General features: G+C 46.5%; 1 protein-coding gene across 10 annotated transcripts in view; it reads right to left on the bottom strand.

Moving 5' to 3' along the window:
- LOC119188214 (5'-AMP-activated protein kinase subunit gamma-1-like) overlaps positions 1-17492 on the bottom strand; it is a 383279-nt gene that overhangs the window by 247511 nt on the left and 118276 nt on the right. For 5 of the 10 annotated variants that reach the window (XM_075895067.1, XM_075895083.1, XM_075895068.1 and 2 more), the window contains exon 1: positions 6969-7130. The exons of the other annotated variants lie outside the window; for them this stretch is intronic. In XM_075895067.1, the coding sequence (XP_075751182.1) occupies positions 6969-7115 (147 nt within the window). In that variant the 5' untranslated portion in view covers positions 7116-7130. Of the gene's footprint in view, positions 1-6968; positions 7131-17492 lie in introns of those variants that run through there. 10 annotated transcript variants of the gene reach the window in all.

Here is a 17492-nt window from a genome sequence, read left to right as displayed (position 1 = left end):
CCCCCGTATTCTAGAACCTCCCTTCACTCAACGCTTCACCTTCACTTGAGAAAGCTGATGGAAACGCCATCTCTTGGTACGGTAACTCACTGAATATCAGCAATATTCTGCTGCGATTCTTGAGTAGCGCAGCGTCATTTTCAGCCGTGTGGTGGCGCCGTGATCAACTCTGTTAAGTGAAGGGTGAAAGTCGAGTCGAGAAGCGTTTGTGAAGGGAGGTGTTTGTACGCGGGAGGCTCCCAGCCGACGCGCTGCGCCTCCCTTAGTAAGTCAAGGCTGAAGAGCCTTGACTTACCATACATATTTTTGTTTGCTTGTTCCTTCGAGTGCAAGGTGGCTTGCTCACACCTCTGATCGTGCGAACGGAGACAGGTATAACCACGCCTACCTCGAGGTACCAATTATGCAAAAACACAGAAGAATTTCAATGGATGCTGAGCTGCCTAGACCTCGGGTCTGCTTACACGTGTGCTGGGTTTTCGTAGCTAGCATGTCAGCACGTTTTCCAATGACATAACAGACACGTACGCACGCAAGCATGGTGGTATATGTTTGTTAAAGTAAGAAACGAAAGTTAAAGCCAAGGACGAAATGCACATTTACCTGGCTTGTGGAACATATCACGTGGCTCTGCCAGCCATAAATCAAAAATATCTTGCGTTGCAGAGTGTCGTAAACTAACCATAGCGTCCAAAACTACACATTACGCGCGTCACTCTGCCAATGCCTTGGAAGTTATAAAAGGGGCTACTGCCCCCAAATATTACATCTAACAATCGATGAATAAAAAAAGCAAGTAATCTTCAGCATATTGCAAAATATTCTACACGTGAGGAATAAAAGACATACCATGGTTATAGGGTGCACTGTGACCTCACGCACACCGCCGGCACAATTACAATGACACCACAAAAAATACGCAATAACACATAAACGAGCGCGCGAGAAAACAAATAATACATATCGATATGTAGCGGTAAGTGTGTCGTAACGAAAAAGAACGGTCAAATGAAGAAATTTACAAACTTGCGCGACATATATGTCATTCCGAGTCGTACGTTATCCTGCAAATGTTCGTACTTCCCTTTAGCCTGAACTCAAACACGACACATATTTTCTTAAGATCACTTGACCTCCTTTCATAAGTTAGGCGCCTTAAGCGCGCTTTTATACAGTATGTTAATACTTCACCGAACACGGTAATCCAATATCTCTGCTTATGTTTTCCCATGTAATCGTGAAACGTATATAAGAAGAAAAGATAAAACAAAAAGGTTCGCACAGGAATGCACCGGATGAAGATACGAGAAATGAATCACATAAAAGCCAGCGCTTCCAGCCAACTCATGTGACCACTCTCGTGCTTTTGCTCAGATTTCGGTCCGTGCCATTAAAGCGAAAAGTTGAGGGGAGAAAAACGAAAAAAAAAGCATGCGTTGAAGAAGGTCAAAGGTCTTTCACGTCGACTGGCAACACAAAAGAGAACGAGGTTAAATTATTAAGGGAGGAGGCGACAGAATCTTACAGAGCCACTTAACTATGCAGGCTCGAACGTTCGGACTAGGATACAACGCGTTGGTTCATCGTGCATCAGAGAGAGAGAGAGAGAGAGAGAGAGAATAAACGTTAATTAGTGCTGTCAGCAACTAAAGTGCGCGGGGCCCTACGTCCATCGTGCATCAGAATAATCTCGTTCACTGACGCCATCACACGATTGCTGAGAAAGTAAGGGGCAGAGGCCGCAGCCCTAGAGTTTCCTTATTATAAACTAGAGGTAACTCTGGCGCCAGCGTCTATGGGAGCTGCAACGCACGGCGCTTCAGCGAGCATGGCAATGATGGGTAGTACACGGATTTGTCTAATGTTCGTTCTTCTGGCTCCGTGTGTGTTCGTGTGGGTTGGAGCTGTTTTGTCAAAAAACAAAGATCAGCAAATGCTCAGCGGTTGCTCTTCACCACATTATTTTCAGCTTATCATTTCAAGTCAGGTCACGAAGTTCAAAAGGGTTCGTTCTTTCTTTCGAAACAAAACCGAAACACAACAATAAACGAAGCCACAAGTGCGATTTGCCACCCGCAAGGGGGGGGGGGGGGGGCGAGGGGCTACGTCGTGCGCCACCTGGCCGCATTCTTGGCAGACGTAAGTCGAGGAAACTCGGCCGCAGATAAAGTGTTCGAAAAAGCTTAATGAATGCGCCGCAACAAGCTCATGTTGATATCGCGATAAGCCGGAGGAGGACTATAGTGACAGCTTGCCTCCTTACTCGCAGTTAACTTTTATCTGCTTTACCCCGGTATTCTAGAACGTCCCTTCACTCAACGCTTCACCTTCACTAGAGAAAGCCGATGGGAGCGCCGTCTATAGGCACGACAAGTCACTGCATATCAACGATAATCTCCTGCGATTCTTGAGTAGCGCATTTTTTTAGCCGAGCTGTGGCGCAGTGCTCAACTCTGTCAAGTGTGTAGGGTGAAAGTCGAGTCGAGGAGCCTTTATGAATACGGCGGTTAGTGTCTGCTTTTTTGAGGGTGAGAGAGCGGGAGAGAGGGAAACGCACAGGGCGGGTGCGAGGTTATCGGCGGAAGTGATGTCAGTGTGGTGTCGACAGCTGAGCGAGACAGCGTGCGCTCGTTACGGCGCGCATTCACGGCGGTGTGCCGAGCAGACCACTCGTCGACGCGCCCCTCATTCAGACGCGCAGGTTGCGCTATCCTCGTCAAAGCCCCCTGAAAGGGTTTAATGGCGCCTATTCTTGTCGGAGGATGCACCAGCGCGGTGCGTCGAGCGGCCGCCCTATCTGCACCAGACGGCGAGAAGCGCCAGACTGAAATGTTCAGAACTAGCTGACGTTTACGCCGTTCAAAGAACGAATATCACGTCGTTTTCTCATTACAGAGAGAAAAAGAACGAGAAAGCGAGCGGGAAAAATAAAAACTAGACAAGTAAGGGCAAGAGAGCAAAGCCAGAGCTAATTAAGCATGACGTTTGATGCAACGCCATGGTTAGGAAATATTGGAATAATGCAAAAAGAAGTGTCAATAGAAAGAAAAGGGGAAAATAATATATAAAATGCATGAATAACAAATTAAAAGTGAGAACCTTGGAGAAACACACACAAAAAAACGAAGAAACAAGGCACAGCGCTGTGACTTCCAAGGAAGGCAGAACTTCAAAGGAACATGGCAGAGATTAAAGATTCGTGAACACGCGCTCCAGCGATCCCAGGCATTTACGAATTATTTTTTAGTCCTGTGTCTCGTTTCCGCATCGCTTCACCCCCTTCTGCGTGCGCTTTAACCATTCTGAGATGCAAGCCCTGTACCGCGGCGTCTTGATAAGCACCGCTCCATAAACTTCATCGGGTAAGAGAAAACAAGGTGGGAGAGAAAGAGTGAAAGCAGGAGAGGAGTGTCTTACGGTGAACTATAGAATTGGCTAGTCACGGTTTGACGTGGCAACGCACATCGAAACGAAAACGACGCTCCCAAAAGAATCGACACCATCTTCGCAAAGGCAAGCATGATGGGATGCGAAGCAGCAAGCGTTGCACACAGGTGGCGTCACGGGTTGACCGGCGCTAATGCGGGTGTTGCGGTGAGCGCTGGAAGATTTGGCGAGCAGCGGTAGCAGCAGGTGTTGCGGGCGACCGGACGAGGCGGCAGCTGGGGCGCTGCGGCGAGCGTGCGGCAGGCAAGAAGGAAAGTGACGTCAGCGCGCACTGAGAGGGGAGCGCGACGTCCACGCGCTGTTGTGGCATGATCCACTTGGCACCGCTCCAACACCTGCGGCAAAGGGAGCGCGTTGCGGAGCGTTCGTACCGAAGCTCGGGGGGACAGCTTTACACAGGCTAGTCAAAGAGCTCCTTCACATCTGAAAAGAAGATGGCTGAAAACAAGGCTGACCGCGCACGTCGATGTGAAAGCCCCTGAGGGAGTCATCATACACGAGCAAACTATGAGGCATGCTGTCACATAGTGTACGAAAGTAAACAGTGCCTCCGTGAACGATAACTACAGTTCTAATCACATGCGCTTCTTTGAAAATATACAAAAGAAACTCAATGGTCTTACACCAAAAGGGTTTTTTAAACTGCGCGAAAAACACAGGACGAGAACATGAACACATACGCACACACAAGCGCAAAACTGCGGTTGTGTTTGCTGATGTGTTCATGTTCTCGCTCTGTCTTTTTCGCGCAGTTTAGGAGCCTTTTTGAAATCGTGAACCAATTACCCTCAATAACACGACTTGCTTCAACAGGTGTATCCGACGAACATCACCCATTATTACAGTCCAGAGGGGCAATTATTGAAACGCTGACGGAATGCCGACACGCCGTCAAAATTGCCACCGTCCATTCTCGAAACCTGCGCAGTGTGCCTTCCGGCGGGTCGAACACGGCATTCCAGCCGAAGCTCTGAAAGGTGTTGCACCTCTCGTCCCGACTGTCCTCGAACCGTAATTACCACTCTGGTGCGTGTCTCACAAAAGCACCATCTGGGAGACGCGGGCGTTGATAACGAAATCCATACATCCTATTACAGGCTTGACTGCGTGCAGCCGAGCAATCCTGCATTCGACGACACAAAGACTCCACGTGGGTTGAAACGACTGTAACGGTTCCTTCCTGCCTTAGGTGGTGGTTTGTTTGAAGAAATACGTTTCCAACAGAAGAAGTAAACGAAAAAAAATTTATGTTCGCCCCGCCGTCACTTTCAGCAGCTGACATTTGAACAGTGGTTGTCAGTGAAGTAAGTATACGGAGAAGCTGGAAACACACGTACGTCGTGCTCTCTCGTTTACGCATGAATAAAGTAAGCAAAATATGGAAGATTATTTGAAATGCATACCCCCCCTTCCCCCCCCCCCCCCACACACACACGCAGTGGGCTGACTGCGAGGTCTGCGTGGCAATAAGCGGCGTTGCTCTTGGCAACGGAACACGCGAGCATCCATGCACATTATACGTATACGTGCGCACAGCACGAACGAAACGAAGCGCCGCTGCGGCACCCGGCCTAAAATGGCGACACGGGTCATCGCGCGCCGCAGGGTCTCGACGACAACGCACCGCTCGCTGAACGCACCAGCTTGTCGAGGCAGTCGGCACCGCACACGCTTGTTTACCTACTTGTGCGAGAGAGCTCGAGAGTTCGCGACTGCGGAAGTAATTTGGCGCGAAAGAGTAAACGAATGAGTTTGTCTAAACCCCGCTGGTTTGCTCAGACAGCTTTCAAAGTCGACTTGAACTCGGCCAACTGTAGACGGGTCGCAGTGGCGGGGCTCCGCGGTGCGCAAGCTAGACTCAGCTCTGTGCACTGTGCAAAAGCAAAGCTGCAATATACGTCTATTGCTTAAAAATAACAATGAAAAGAGCATGAGAACACCAGCGCAATATTTTAGAAAAATAAAAGAAAACATTGACAGACCAACGAGGATAAATTGAACTTTGTCTGTCCACGATTTTTCTAAAATATTGCGCTGGCATACCGTAAAACATCGCCAGTACCACCTAAACTATGCATGAAAACGATTTTTCCTGTATATATTAGTATAGATGACAATTTCACAAAGCAGCGCTCTTGAAGCAAGAAAATGTTTGGAAAGCGAGAAAGAGACAACAAGAAAATGCAGTTGGCGACGCTGCCTTTCATTTCACGCACTATATCGCCATGACGTCATAAATTTTGACGGAATCCGCCAGGGCCAATGTTATCCATTCTCGCTTAATATTTTTTTTTTTACGTATACACCGTGTTCGAACGGAGAGAATGTTTCAACATTGCAAGTTTCACAAGAAAGAAAAACGCGCCACCCTTTCCCGTATATATTTCGGCTGCCCTGCTGATCCTTCCCGCGGTGAGAGCCTGTCATCTAGAGCTGGGGGGACTGGGAGGTCTTGCCCTCGTCTAAAGACCCGGCGTTGCAACTCGGGCTGCCCATGTCATCGCCCCGAGAGGCATGGTCGTGCAGATGTGGCATGGGGCCGCGCGGTGGTCCAGGACCCCGAGGAGCCCAAACACATTTGCTAATAAAGTCCGTCCGTCCGTCCATCCGCCTTACATTTTGCACGAAGTGAATTTCTAGTATAAAAACTAAAAAAACGGACTGAAAGGAAAGCAGCAGATAGACGACCAGCGAAAAATAAAATTACGTAGTTGCGAAGTAGTACACGATCTTCACGTAACCAATTAAAAATTCTCTCGGCAGCTAACTGTTGTTTTAAATAGATTGTGTAAATTCTCGATGCGAATTGTGAGGTATTCGATTCGATTCGTAGAGTGGTGCCTGCGTAAGCGAGAATTCGCGCGTGCGCACACACGAACATACATACATACATACATACATTATACATACATACATACATACATACATACATACATACATACATACATACATACATACATACATACATACATACATACATACATACATACATACATACATACATACATACATACATACATACATACGCACACACACACACACATACATACATACATACATACATACATACATACATACATACATACATACATACATACATACATACATACATACATACATACATACATACATACATACATACATACATACATACACACATACATACATACATAGATAACCAGAGGATTAAAGCTATGAGTATTAAAAGCACAAATAAACACCCACTTTTCCTGTTGTACAATACACAAATTGACTGATCCAGGCGAAAACACGATGAATCCTATATTGGCAAAGTCAACACACATAGATTCTGCGAACCATTAGCTGAAAAATAAGGGCACAAGAACCGTTGATTTTTCCAAAAAAAAAAAAAACATTCTATGCAAATTCGTACCTACGAAAGTCCACTTTGATGTCTAAGCGAAACTCTGCGCCATCGCGTTATTCCAGTACTCGCTCGAGATCAACAGGGGGGCCACACGAGGTGCCTAATAGACATCCAACAATCGGGGAAAACTCACGTTGCAGCTGCAGCCGACATCAAAGGCGCGCTTCCATCCTTCGAGGAACGAAGTGACTGCAGCGAACAGCGCGTATGCGTAAAAGCGCGCAAATACCGAATCAGCCAGCGTTTTTTTTTTTTTTTTTTTTTTTTGGCAACGCGCCATATCGTAAAACAATAGAGTGCAGATCGTCGAGTGCAAGCGAAAGAAGGAGGCAGAGCGGAGTATAATTCTTCGCAAGAGTTGTACGCGCTACGTTGGCCTATACACGCTATCAACCGAAACGCACACAGGCGATATCGCCGCGCCGCTGACTGCGCACATACTCAGTCGCACGTAGTTCTTATCTCTTTCGTGCTCATCCGTCCGATTGCTTTGTCTTACTCGGAGAGTATTGTAGACTTTCCTAATAATACCGCGCTAGAGAGAAATCCCGGCGCTAGCGTCTATGGGAGCTGCAATGCACGGCGCTTCAGCTAGCACGGAGATGATGTGCATGTGCCACAGAGGATGCGATGTTGGAGATGACGGTATACTTGGAGTGTGTGCATTAGATGGACGTACGGACGCACGGACAGACAGACTAGGAGACGGACGGAGAGATGGACGGACGCGCGGACGGACGCATTGATGGACAGACGGATGGTCGCGCGGACGGACGGAAGCACGGACAGGCTGACGGACGCTTCGCCCCACTCATCATCATTCACTCCGTGGATATGCTGTGATTTTGTTTACCTTTCTGCAAATATATTACGCTAGAGTGGGGTAAAATGAGACAAAGATTTCAAAATAGTGAATGTTTAATTATATTTCACTGCTTACAATTGAACATTAATGCAGAAACTTTCTTTTGGGTACAAGGTATAATATGCTAAGAAATATTCCCATGTTGACGTCGTTTGAAACATTATTTTAAAAAATACAAAATGCTCCAGATGTCTCATTTTGCCCCAAACTGCGGGGCAAAACGAGACGCTGCGTGGGGTAAAAAAAAAAAAACTTCGAATTCGCTCTGCAGACTTTCACGCAGTCTTAAGAAGCCCTGTCTTTAAACTACACGCATTGGACCTAGACAGAACGCGGTGATCTGTTGCTCCGAAACTCCTTGCAAATCAAACACCGACAGTCTTTCTTTGTGTTAATGTTGTCTTTTCTTGAACGTTTAACCCCCACTGATTTATTCAAAATCTGGAGGCTAGATTTCCCTGTCGCATGTCGGAATGCCGAAGTCCTGTTGGTCACAAAAGTTCCCGGCGTCAGTGACTGACAGATTGTGCACCTTTGTGCGTGAAGTGCTCTCCTTCTCTTTCTTTTTTTAATCTTCATTCCCCTATCCCCAGTGCAGGGTAGCAAACCGGGCGCTCATCTGGTTAACCTCCCTGCCTTCGCTCTTCTTGTTTCTTCCTTCTGGGGGCTAGATATGTTTTGACGTATATTCTTCTTTTTGCCGTTTTGATACAGAGCTGCTTAGGACTTTCTTGGCTTTTAACTTCGTCCGCCGGGCTCTGTGAAGCAATGAATTTCAACTGTGCTAGAATCAAATTTTCTAGCGCGTCATTTTATTTTTTCGCTTGTGGTACTGGAGAAACGCCGTCAAAACTCACTACCAAGATGTCTTTGTGAACTACTTGACTGAATATACGGCCACTTCTTATGCGTCTCTTGAGAGCATCCTTGGGAACACGGAAAAACCGATGCAGCGCGAATGAAAGGAGTCATGTCCTGTAGGTAGTGCAATCAGTGCTTTTTCATGTCGTTTTCTTCCCAAGAAGCTCTATATGACATTCTATTGTATGTCCCAACCCTCCTAAACGAAGATATGCAATATATAATGAGTGTAAGCGGTTCAATAATAAGACACACTCTAAGGCAAGGATGCATTTTTGTCACGTTTTGCTCTTCTCGCGTGCCAGAATTCGAAAAAACTTGCGCTTCGTTCCCGGGCACCAAAACGAACTAAACTTTCAGTGTTATGTATCTCGTCTAAAGTAACAAACTATTTACGTTGTTGTACTGACGCAGGAGTAGCTTCATGCACGGATCCGAAAATTTGGCCGAGCAGAATTGCACACCTTTTTTACTGGTCACGAACACATTGACACTCAGCCACGTTTCTTTTTCTTTTCTTTTTTTTCGTTCGCGCGACCGCTGTGAGCAATCAACTTTCACACATGAAAAGGTAGACAAGTACCAGCACTTATCGCTGGAAAAGGGAAACAGAGAAAAGTTGTTTTCATATTAACTACATGAGGCGGCAAAGTCAAAATGTCACGTTTTGTCCCGTGTTATTACTTTACCCCACCCTCCCCAACGCAGGTCAACGGTGTTCCTCGCCCGACATGATACCTGTATAGGGTTTCAAGCACTTTCGCGGCTCTGTAGTAAAACACAGTTGACTGCCACGAAGAGGACCCGGGTTCAAGTCTTCTTTGATTATCAGCATTTTTCTCATTTTATTTTTTTATTTTTTCATGCCTATCAGCTACGCCCCCGACGGCGGTGACAACGGCGATCACTGGGCGCAGGAACAGGCACTTATTAGGAGGCATACATTCTAAAACAAATAAATAAGAAATAATAATCCAGTTCAACCCACGGCCATCGCTGCTCCACTCGCAGAGAGAATTCTCACAAATCTTCCATCCAATAGCGCTTATGCAATTTCGTGGCGCCAAGCACTTCTCGGGTGTTTCAGATACATCTAGCTGACTCTCCCATGCAGACATGTTTGTATATCGTTGGTTCCAGGTCAAAAACTCCGACGTCCCGTGAAGTTTCGTCAAGGAATGTGACATCGCTCACACAGGCAAACGTAACTGTTCTAATGTTTTACACGGTACACAGATCTCTTTTAACTATTAGCTCTTAACGTCGGACGGTGGATTTCGCAGCTCATGAACCATGTAATGTTTTCTTTCTGATATAGTGCCCAATTTGACGAGTTCTTCAGATAGCTACACTGTTTGCGACTGCGTTCTAACCGGACACGCGGTTAGCACAACTCAAAAGGACGTCGGCGAAGATACGTTCAGCCACCAAAGGTAAGTGTAACAAAGATACGCCACTCATATAAGTAACACACCGCAGCAAAAACAGAAAAAAACAAACAAAAGAAAATAAAGCGCACTTCCGACTTGCATGCGATGGAAGAGCATTCGCAGTTAATTACAAGACGCCGAGGCCCCAGAAGCGAGTAGAAAGTTTTAAAAGAAGAGCTACCATCCATAGGTTTTCGTCGATGTAATCAACGACTTCGCATCACCCGAATCCTACGCACCCCCAATATTCCACATTTCTACGAGCACGAGAAAACGCATGTCATTAGCACGAAATTGAATTCGGACAAAAACGAACCACTTGAGATATTTTTCCGTACAACATTCCCCCTCGTCGCAAGTTTCCGCGAACTTGTTTAATTAAGAAAAGAGGTGGGGAGGCAGAATTAATAATGCAGTCGATGATTCCGATTCATAGGGCTACTTTACTCTGAGAGTTGCTGTTTTCCTTAGAAAAAAACGTCGTTTTTGGCGCAATCGTCACTTATGCAAGTTAGGCAATATTACTACGATATTGTTTTTTTAGCACACTTATTGACTAAGCCATGAATGGCCCGCAGTCCGAACGGATGCTCCCTATCGCTTCATGTGCGACGGTCAGAAGGCTAGAAAAAGACTTCCTGTATAGTAGCTGCGTCGGCAACAGGAAACAAACAGCTTTGTGTTTCTAACACTAAATGATCCAAACTGTACTCTTTGTTATTCATGAGAGTCATTACGAATAGGAGAGGTAGGCACCCTCAGGGCGCCCCAGATATACTAATTGTCACTTAGCAAAAGAAAAAAAAAGGATTAACGAAGGGACGATATCACTGACTACGACGTGTGTAAACACAATAGAATCCAATAGGATGACAAAGACTCGCGCATGAACAGAGGTAAGCGAAACAACAACGCGCGAGCATATATAATTCATTATACATAACTTAATACTTTGTATGACCCATTATGGGCAAATGAATTCTTTAGGTGGATCAATAAGTGAGCATATAGCATGCCTGAAAAAAAAAAGAAGAAAACTGCATTATGCGGCTGTTCGCAAGCCGCCATCGAACAATCCGTTTTACTTTGCTGTCTTTTTTATTCAAGCAATACAATCGCGCGCCAGACGCGTGGCTCGATTCGAACGCACGCTTCCAACCACGAAAGCTTAGCGCCAAGAAATAAAGATGTTTCTCTCTCTCTCTCTCTTACCGTCAAGCGCGCGCCATTAAATATTCCACTCCCCGGATTTGCTGCGTACTTTCCATAGCATTGCACGCTGTATCGCGTGAAACAGAGCTTAGGTGCCTTCTCTTCCAGCACGTATACAAAAAGTTGTTTTCCGGAACGTACGCAGGCTTAGAGCTCCGTGGCTACAGCTGAGACAGCAGAACCCAGAGGACAAACCGTTCTCGCCCGTGCATTAGGTGTACGCAGTCGGGGGCGCTCCCGCATAAGCGATGTCCAAAATTTTGCTTCCTCATTATGAAGGCGGAGCACTAAATCCCTTCCATAGCTGGAGTGCTTTTCCGCGTACATGCGCACTTCGCAAGCAACCGCTGCAGCGAGGTAACAAGCTCACGTACGAAGCAATGAACGCGACAGCAACAAATTGGAAGGTCACGCGCAGAATGGCAAGCAGATCGAAACGTGCCCCGCGTTTCTCAAGCACGAAGGACGCACGAAACGTCGTACTCGCAGATACAGATTAACACGAATAGGCGTCTCAGTTGTTACTTCGCGGAGTCTGAAAAGCGCGACCTTTTTTGCAAACGGAGGCTGCACAACGATTGCAGTGACCTTTGTGCGCCCGGTAACTACAACAGAATCGTTCCGACGAAACTGAAAGGCTGGCCAAGACGTACGATTCTCCTCATTGCAATGTAAGGGCGCGCGATCGAGCAGCGTACACCCCCTTATTCTCTACGCGGGCCAACGTATAAGCGTGAGAGATGGGAGCCGCCATGCGCTCACTGCACCATGCATCATGCTCCTAGTGCTGAAAACACTATAGCAACCCCCCCACCCCCGAGATGCCCGCCAACAGCGGTAAGTCGTACATAGGGTTAATATACATGAATATCTTGCGGTTTGGTAGTTGAAGAAGGTACCTCTCGGTGGTTTAGTGGATAACGCCTCGCATTCACGATGCGGAGGTCCCACGTTCGATTCAGCACCAGAGCCTTTTTCTGAGATTTTTTTTCTTTCTTGCGTTTTAATATATATAGATACGTACACATATACGGTGCATGACATCGACGTCGACACCCACGTCGATGCCAGCGGCGAAAAATTACCGAGTGTTCATATAATTGCCATCGCAATAAAAAAGTAAAAAGCGCGAAAAGAAAGAAAGAAAGAAAGAAAGAAAGAAGGAAGCCACACGAGTGGATACGCAGCTAAAGCCGGTGCATTTGTCAGACTTGTCGTCAATGAGCGATTCCGAGCGTCAAAAAATCTGCGATAAACACGACGGCAAGCAACCATAAGCACTCGTTATCAATTAAACGTATACAGCCACCACGGTTCGCACAATAAACTATTCAGGAGAGCGAAACGTTTTCCCGTACAGCTTTTCATTGCCTTGCGAGGCACTTCCTGCTTCACCACTCAAGCGTTTCGCGAGGGCTTCTCCTCGAAGATCGACTGAAGCCGGGGCGGAGGCGATGTAGCAACAAAAAGGGAAGGTACAACAAATAAAAAAAACGAAGACAAGGAATTGATCAGGAAGTAGGCAGAAAAGAAAGAACGATGTCGCAAGAAACCGAAAGTCAAGTGCGACCAAGACTTCCGGGTATAACTATAGGCTGGGAACAAACAAGAAAGCTTCGCGTACCGCCCAATGTAATCGATTAGTCAAGCATCTGGCTACGTGTCTCCGGATATGTCGAGAAAGAGCCACGAATACGCCTGCTAGGTACGATTGTACATTAATCCCATAGTATAGACTCCAAACGCAAACCCATATTAAACAAGTAAAAAAAAATGTCCAAGTAAGGAGCGTATAAATTAGCGATGGGCGCCATCGTGTCGTAACAGGAAGGAACAATCGCCACATAGATATTACTCGGCAGTATGCCAAATGTCATTAAGTGCAGGTCGAAATATCACAAAAGTCAAGGTCACACCACTTCCGCAACGTACACTGATAAATGGGCTCCCGTGTTTTCAAAGTAACGTCGCAGCTTTTACGCGATTACATCGTGCACAGGAAATCAAAACCACGCGGTGTTATGTTGGTATACACACGCCGACATAACAGGCGTACGGACGCTAACGGCATCGCAGCGTCATCCAGAAGACATGTCAGGCGGTATACGGCATGGCCACGAACCGCGATCTGCAAAGGCGCGCCTTGCAGCACAACACCACTGCTGCCACGCAGACATACACTGTCACCCTTTATGAAAGGGAACACACGAGCGCGTGGCCTGCACTCTGCGGCGGCTGCCTACAGCGCCATCAACCGACAAGTTAAGAAAGCACGTTCGCTTTTCGCGTCATCTATGACCAAGCAAAATAACGAGCTATGGCCGGTAGACAAGCGCTGCTAGATTACGTTCCCTGATCGCTCGCGCGGCGAGCGATATCGGGCGGTCACATGCAGCTTGCACAGTGGTCGCGAACAACGCTTGATATGTTGCCAGTGCATGGACTACGCACTGCAGGCGGGGGCAGAGAGAAAGAGAGTACAATCTACAGCAGCACTTGTCTACCAGCCATAACTCATTATTTTTTTCGGCAACAGATGACGCTGAAAGCGAACGTGTTTCCTTTCGTTGTCGGCTGATGGTGCTGTAGGCAGCCGCCTCAGAGCGCAGGCCGCGCGTTCGCGTGTTCCCTTTCATAAATGACGTCAGTGTACATCAAGACGCAGGAAGCAGCGCGAATACGGGACGCATACATGGCAAGACGAATATACTTAATAAAACGCCAGGCCTGCGCGGAAAGCACGGCACAGTCGCAGCGATAGCCGGAAGGGCGGGATTTCTACTAGCACGCTGTAAACTTTTCGCACTACACTTGCAGGGTATACCCACAACGCCATAAGTCAATTTCTGTGAAGTTCGAAAGTACATACCACGCCTTTATTCGTCATTCAGCAAAGAAGAGGGTATACCCGCGATGCACTTGCAAGGCATTGCGCGCACTTTGTTGATGCGATGTCTGATGATGAGGAATAGAGGAATCGTGGCTCAGGCATTTGTAATGAGTTGGCAGCTTTAGACGACCCACTTGTTACGCGCCTCGTTACACAATTCGCATTCAGTGACGCCTCGTGGTTATTTCACTCTTCTGTCAAGCTAATGAAACTACATATGTTAACGGCTTCCTTTCGGACGTGAACCTGTATAGAATCTTTTAGCGAGGGAGTTTCAAACCCCGGCAAGGCTCTGGGGTATAGAATAGTGGGCTGCGAAGGAAAGGGTCTGTGCGAACCCCGTTCCACCTTGTTTATGTTTCTTTCATTTTTTTATTATTACTTCGCACGGTAGTGGTTACGAACACGAGCGACGGCGCACAACTACGACGCCAGAAACGGCCGTTATTGTGATCTCATAACATTTTTCGCTGTAAACACACAAAAATGTGGGCTGTAGAAAATGTGCAGACCGACAAACATTCAGAAAAAAAAAAAGAAGCAGCGAATCAAAAAGGTAAGAAAAGAAAAAGAACAACACACAAACCATCTAACAATGAATCGGCGGCGACCCATTGTCTTTTCGTAAACAAAAGCTGCGAGATGAACAACGGGACTTGCTTCCTCGTGAACACCACCTGCCTCAAATGCGGGCTGCCCCACATATATCCCACACGCACTGTTATAACATTTTAATGGAAACACACGCGACAAGCGAATTGCAGCGAGCGTTATTTGCCTGCACCGCGGCAGTGTGTTTATACATGTGCAAATGATATCATGTACGCGCCATGCACTCGGCCACATATCGATACAATGGCGATACCAAGACCACCCGAAAGAAGCGTGTCCACGGACTCTTTTCGACAAAGGCTTGACGCGCATTAGCGAACACAGCTTAATTACGCATGAAAAGGCTCCTTTTTCTAAGGCGCCACTCTACTGACAAAAAATTAAAATAAAAAAAATCTGTAGATCAATACGAATGTAGGCACGTTAGAATTAAGTTCGAAAGTATGAAGTGTTAATGTTATTAAAATTTTATTTGTCGTTGGCGGTAATGTTGATTTTGTCAAGTTGTCAACTTTGTTGTTATTGTTATTGCTATTGTTGTCGTTGTTGGCGCTGTTGTTGTTGTTGTTCAGTCAGCGTTAAAAGGGAACTCCGGCGTTCTTTTGATATTCGCCGATTTCAATGAAACTTTGAACACGTGTTCTTGTTGGTGCCATGGTGATATGTGCCAAACTATACAACGATAAGTCATTTAGTTTTTTTAAAAAAAGTGAGTTAAATTTGTAGCTGATCGCTTGTAAACGCCGGCCACCGTGTGTATGTGACGTCAGGGCCTACTGATTTTTTCGAAAACCCCGCCTTTCCCAGCAGACGGATGCAGCGCGCGCTTTGTTCTACGAGGCGATGACAACGCGAGCACAGTTCAGTTCTGGCAGCTGCATACTGCGTGTCAGTCGTCGTTGACATCGGGTCTTACAATATCGAGCAACGAGGAAATCGATTCGAGGCATGTCAGATGCTTCACGCGCCGGTGGGTCGCAAGCAAAAAGCGATGCTTCCGCGCTCAGATAGCAGCTGCAATCATCGTTGAACTTTTTTTTTATTCAGGTACCCTAAAGGCCCCGAAGGGCATTACATAGAGGGGGGGGGGGGAGAACAATGTGTTGAGTACATTTCAATTCAAGAGCAAACACAGTCAAGAGCGGGCATGTAACAGAAAACGGTAAAAAAGCAAACAAACAAACAAAAATAAATGGAAAAGAAATACAAAGCAAGCGCACATAGTACATGGTTCATGGCTGTGATAATAAAAATTGCTTCAAGTGGCTTACAAACAAATCGTGATTATGAACTGTGGCAATATATTCTGGTAATCGATTCCAATGAAAGATGGCCAAGAACAACGGGGATTGACGAAGAAGATTGGTACGGGCAAACAAGAGGAGGACTTTGAAAGGGTGAGCTAGACGCGGAAAAATGCGATGGGCAGGTTTGATATGTGATGCAGCAAATGACGACTCACTATGATAGAGCCGGTGGAAGTGACATAGTAATGCTAGTATTCGTTTTTCCGGGGAGGGCAGCTGTAGAGATTCTTTAATGGCAGTTATGCTAAATGTGCGGGAATAGTTCTTAGTAATAAGACGTGCTGCTTTATTTTGCACGGCCTCCAGTCTGTTTGTTAAGTATGCCTGGTTTGGGGTCCAAATAATCACTTGTCACTAATAAGTTCAGACGAGCTATCACAGCTCGATTCCGGGTCGCATTACATCGCCAACTTGCTTTTCGCGCTACGTTTACATTATGGCCAGCCGTGGCGGGGTGCAGAGGATCTCGTGACGTCATCGGCGATGGATCTTGTGACGTCAACCGATACCCACCATGAACGATGGAGCAGCTCCCGGTTTTCGTTTCGACTCGCCGTTTATTGCCTAATTAAATTTTTGACGAGTGCCTGGGCAAAATGAGCCATGCATCCCAGCTTTTTACAGGACTGTCGATACTATTTGAAAGCAGCATTATATGAATATGGTCGAAAATGCACCGGAGTTCACCTTTAAGCGCTAAAATTTCCGTTTTCACCCTTGGTAACTCCGAGTACAAAAATTATGACGCACTCATTATATTTCACATTAGTATTACATGGCACTTCCGATTACAGCAAAAACAACGTTATATACTTGAATAGGACATTCCGTGTACATTGCATCGAGCCCTTCAATTGCGTGGCAGTCACCTTTTTCCTTTATTACATGCACAGCATTGTAATGCTGCCCCCCTTCTGACCTTTATTATTATTATTATTATTATTATTATTAGTAGTAGTAGTAGTAGTAGTAGTAGTAGTAGTAGTAGTAGTAGTAGCAGTAGTAGTATTATTTACCTCAGGAAACGCCCCACTCATTAATTCGGAGCACACTGTGCACATGGCATTGCGAGAGGTAAAGGAGATTTCACTTTCGTCTTTGCTGACAGATTTGATCGAAATAACAGCGAAGGAGTGTACAGGAGGGTGGCGTGGTTTATAAAACTAGTCTAGAGGGCGTCTACGGAAGTTTTGAATTTATTTGGAGCCCACCGTGCATGCGACCTACATTTCAGAAGGCCAGACGGAGCCATGGACGGCGTGAATCTCACGGGCTCCAGTAACGGTCAGCGGGAGGAGGGTACAAAATTGCGCCGCTTCTTTGAGCGATAAGCAGCGCAATGAAGCGAATCAAACAAACATTATGAACTTTCTACCCGAAGAGAACCCTGATGGGATGCGAAGCCGCAACGGAGCGCACGGCGTTGGCCCGGTTGAAGCGGGCGTCAACGCGGGTGCTGGATTTGATTGATTGATATGTG

This window comes from Rhipicephalus microplus, chromosome 1 (assembly GCF_043290135.1).
Source record: "Rhipicephalus microplus isolate Deutch F79 chromosome 1, USDA_Rmic, whole genome shotgun sequence".
NCBI classification, from domain to species: Eukaryota; Metazoa; Arthropoda; class Arachnida; order Ixodida; family Ixodidae; genus Rhipicephalus; species Rhipicephalus microplus.
The sequence above is the reverse complement of the archived record's forward strand: the minus strand, read 5'-3'. Positions and strand labels throughout refer to the sequence as shown.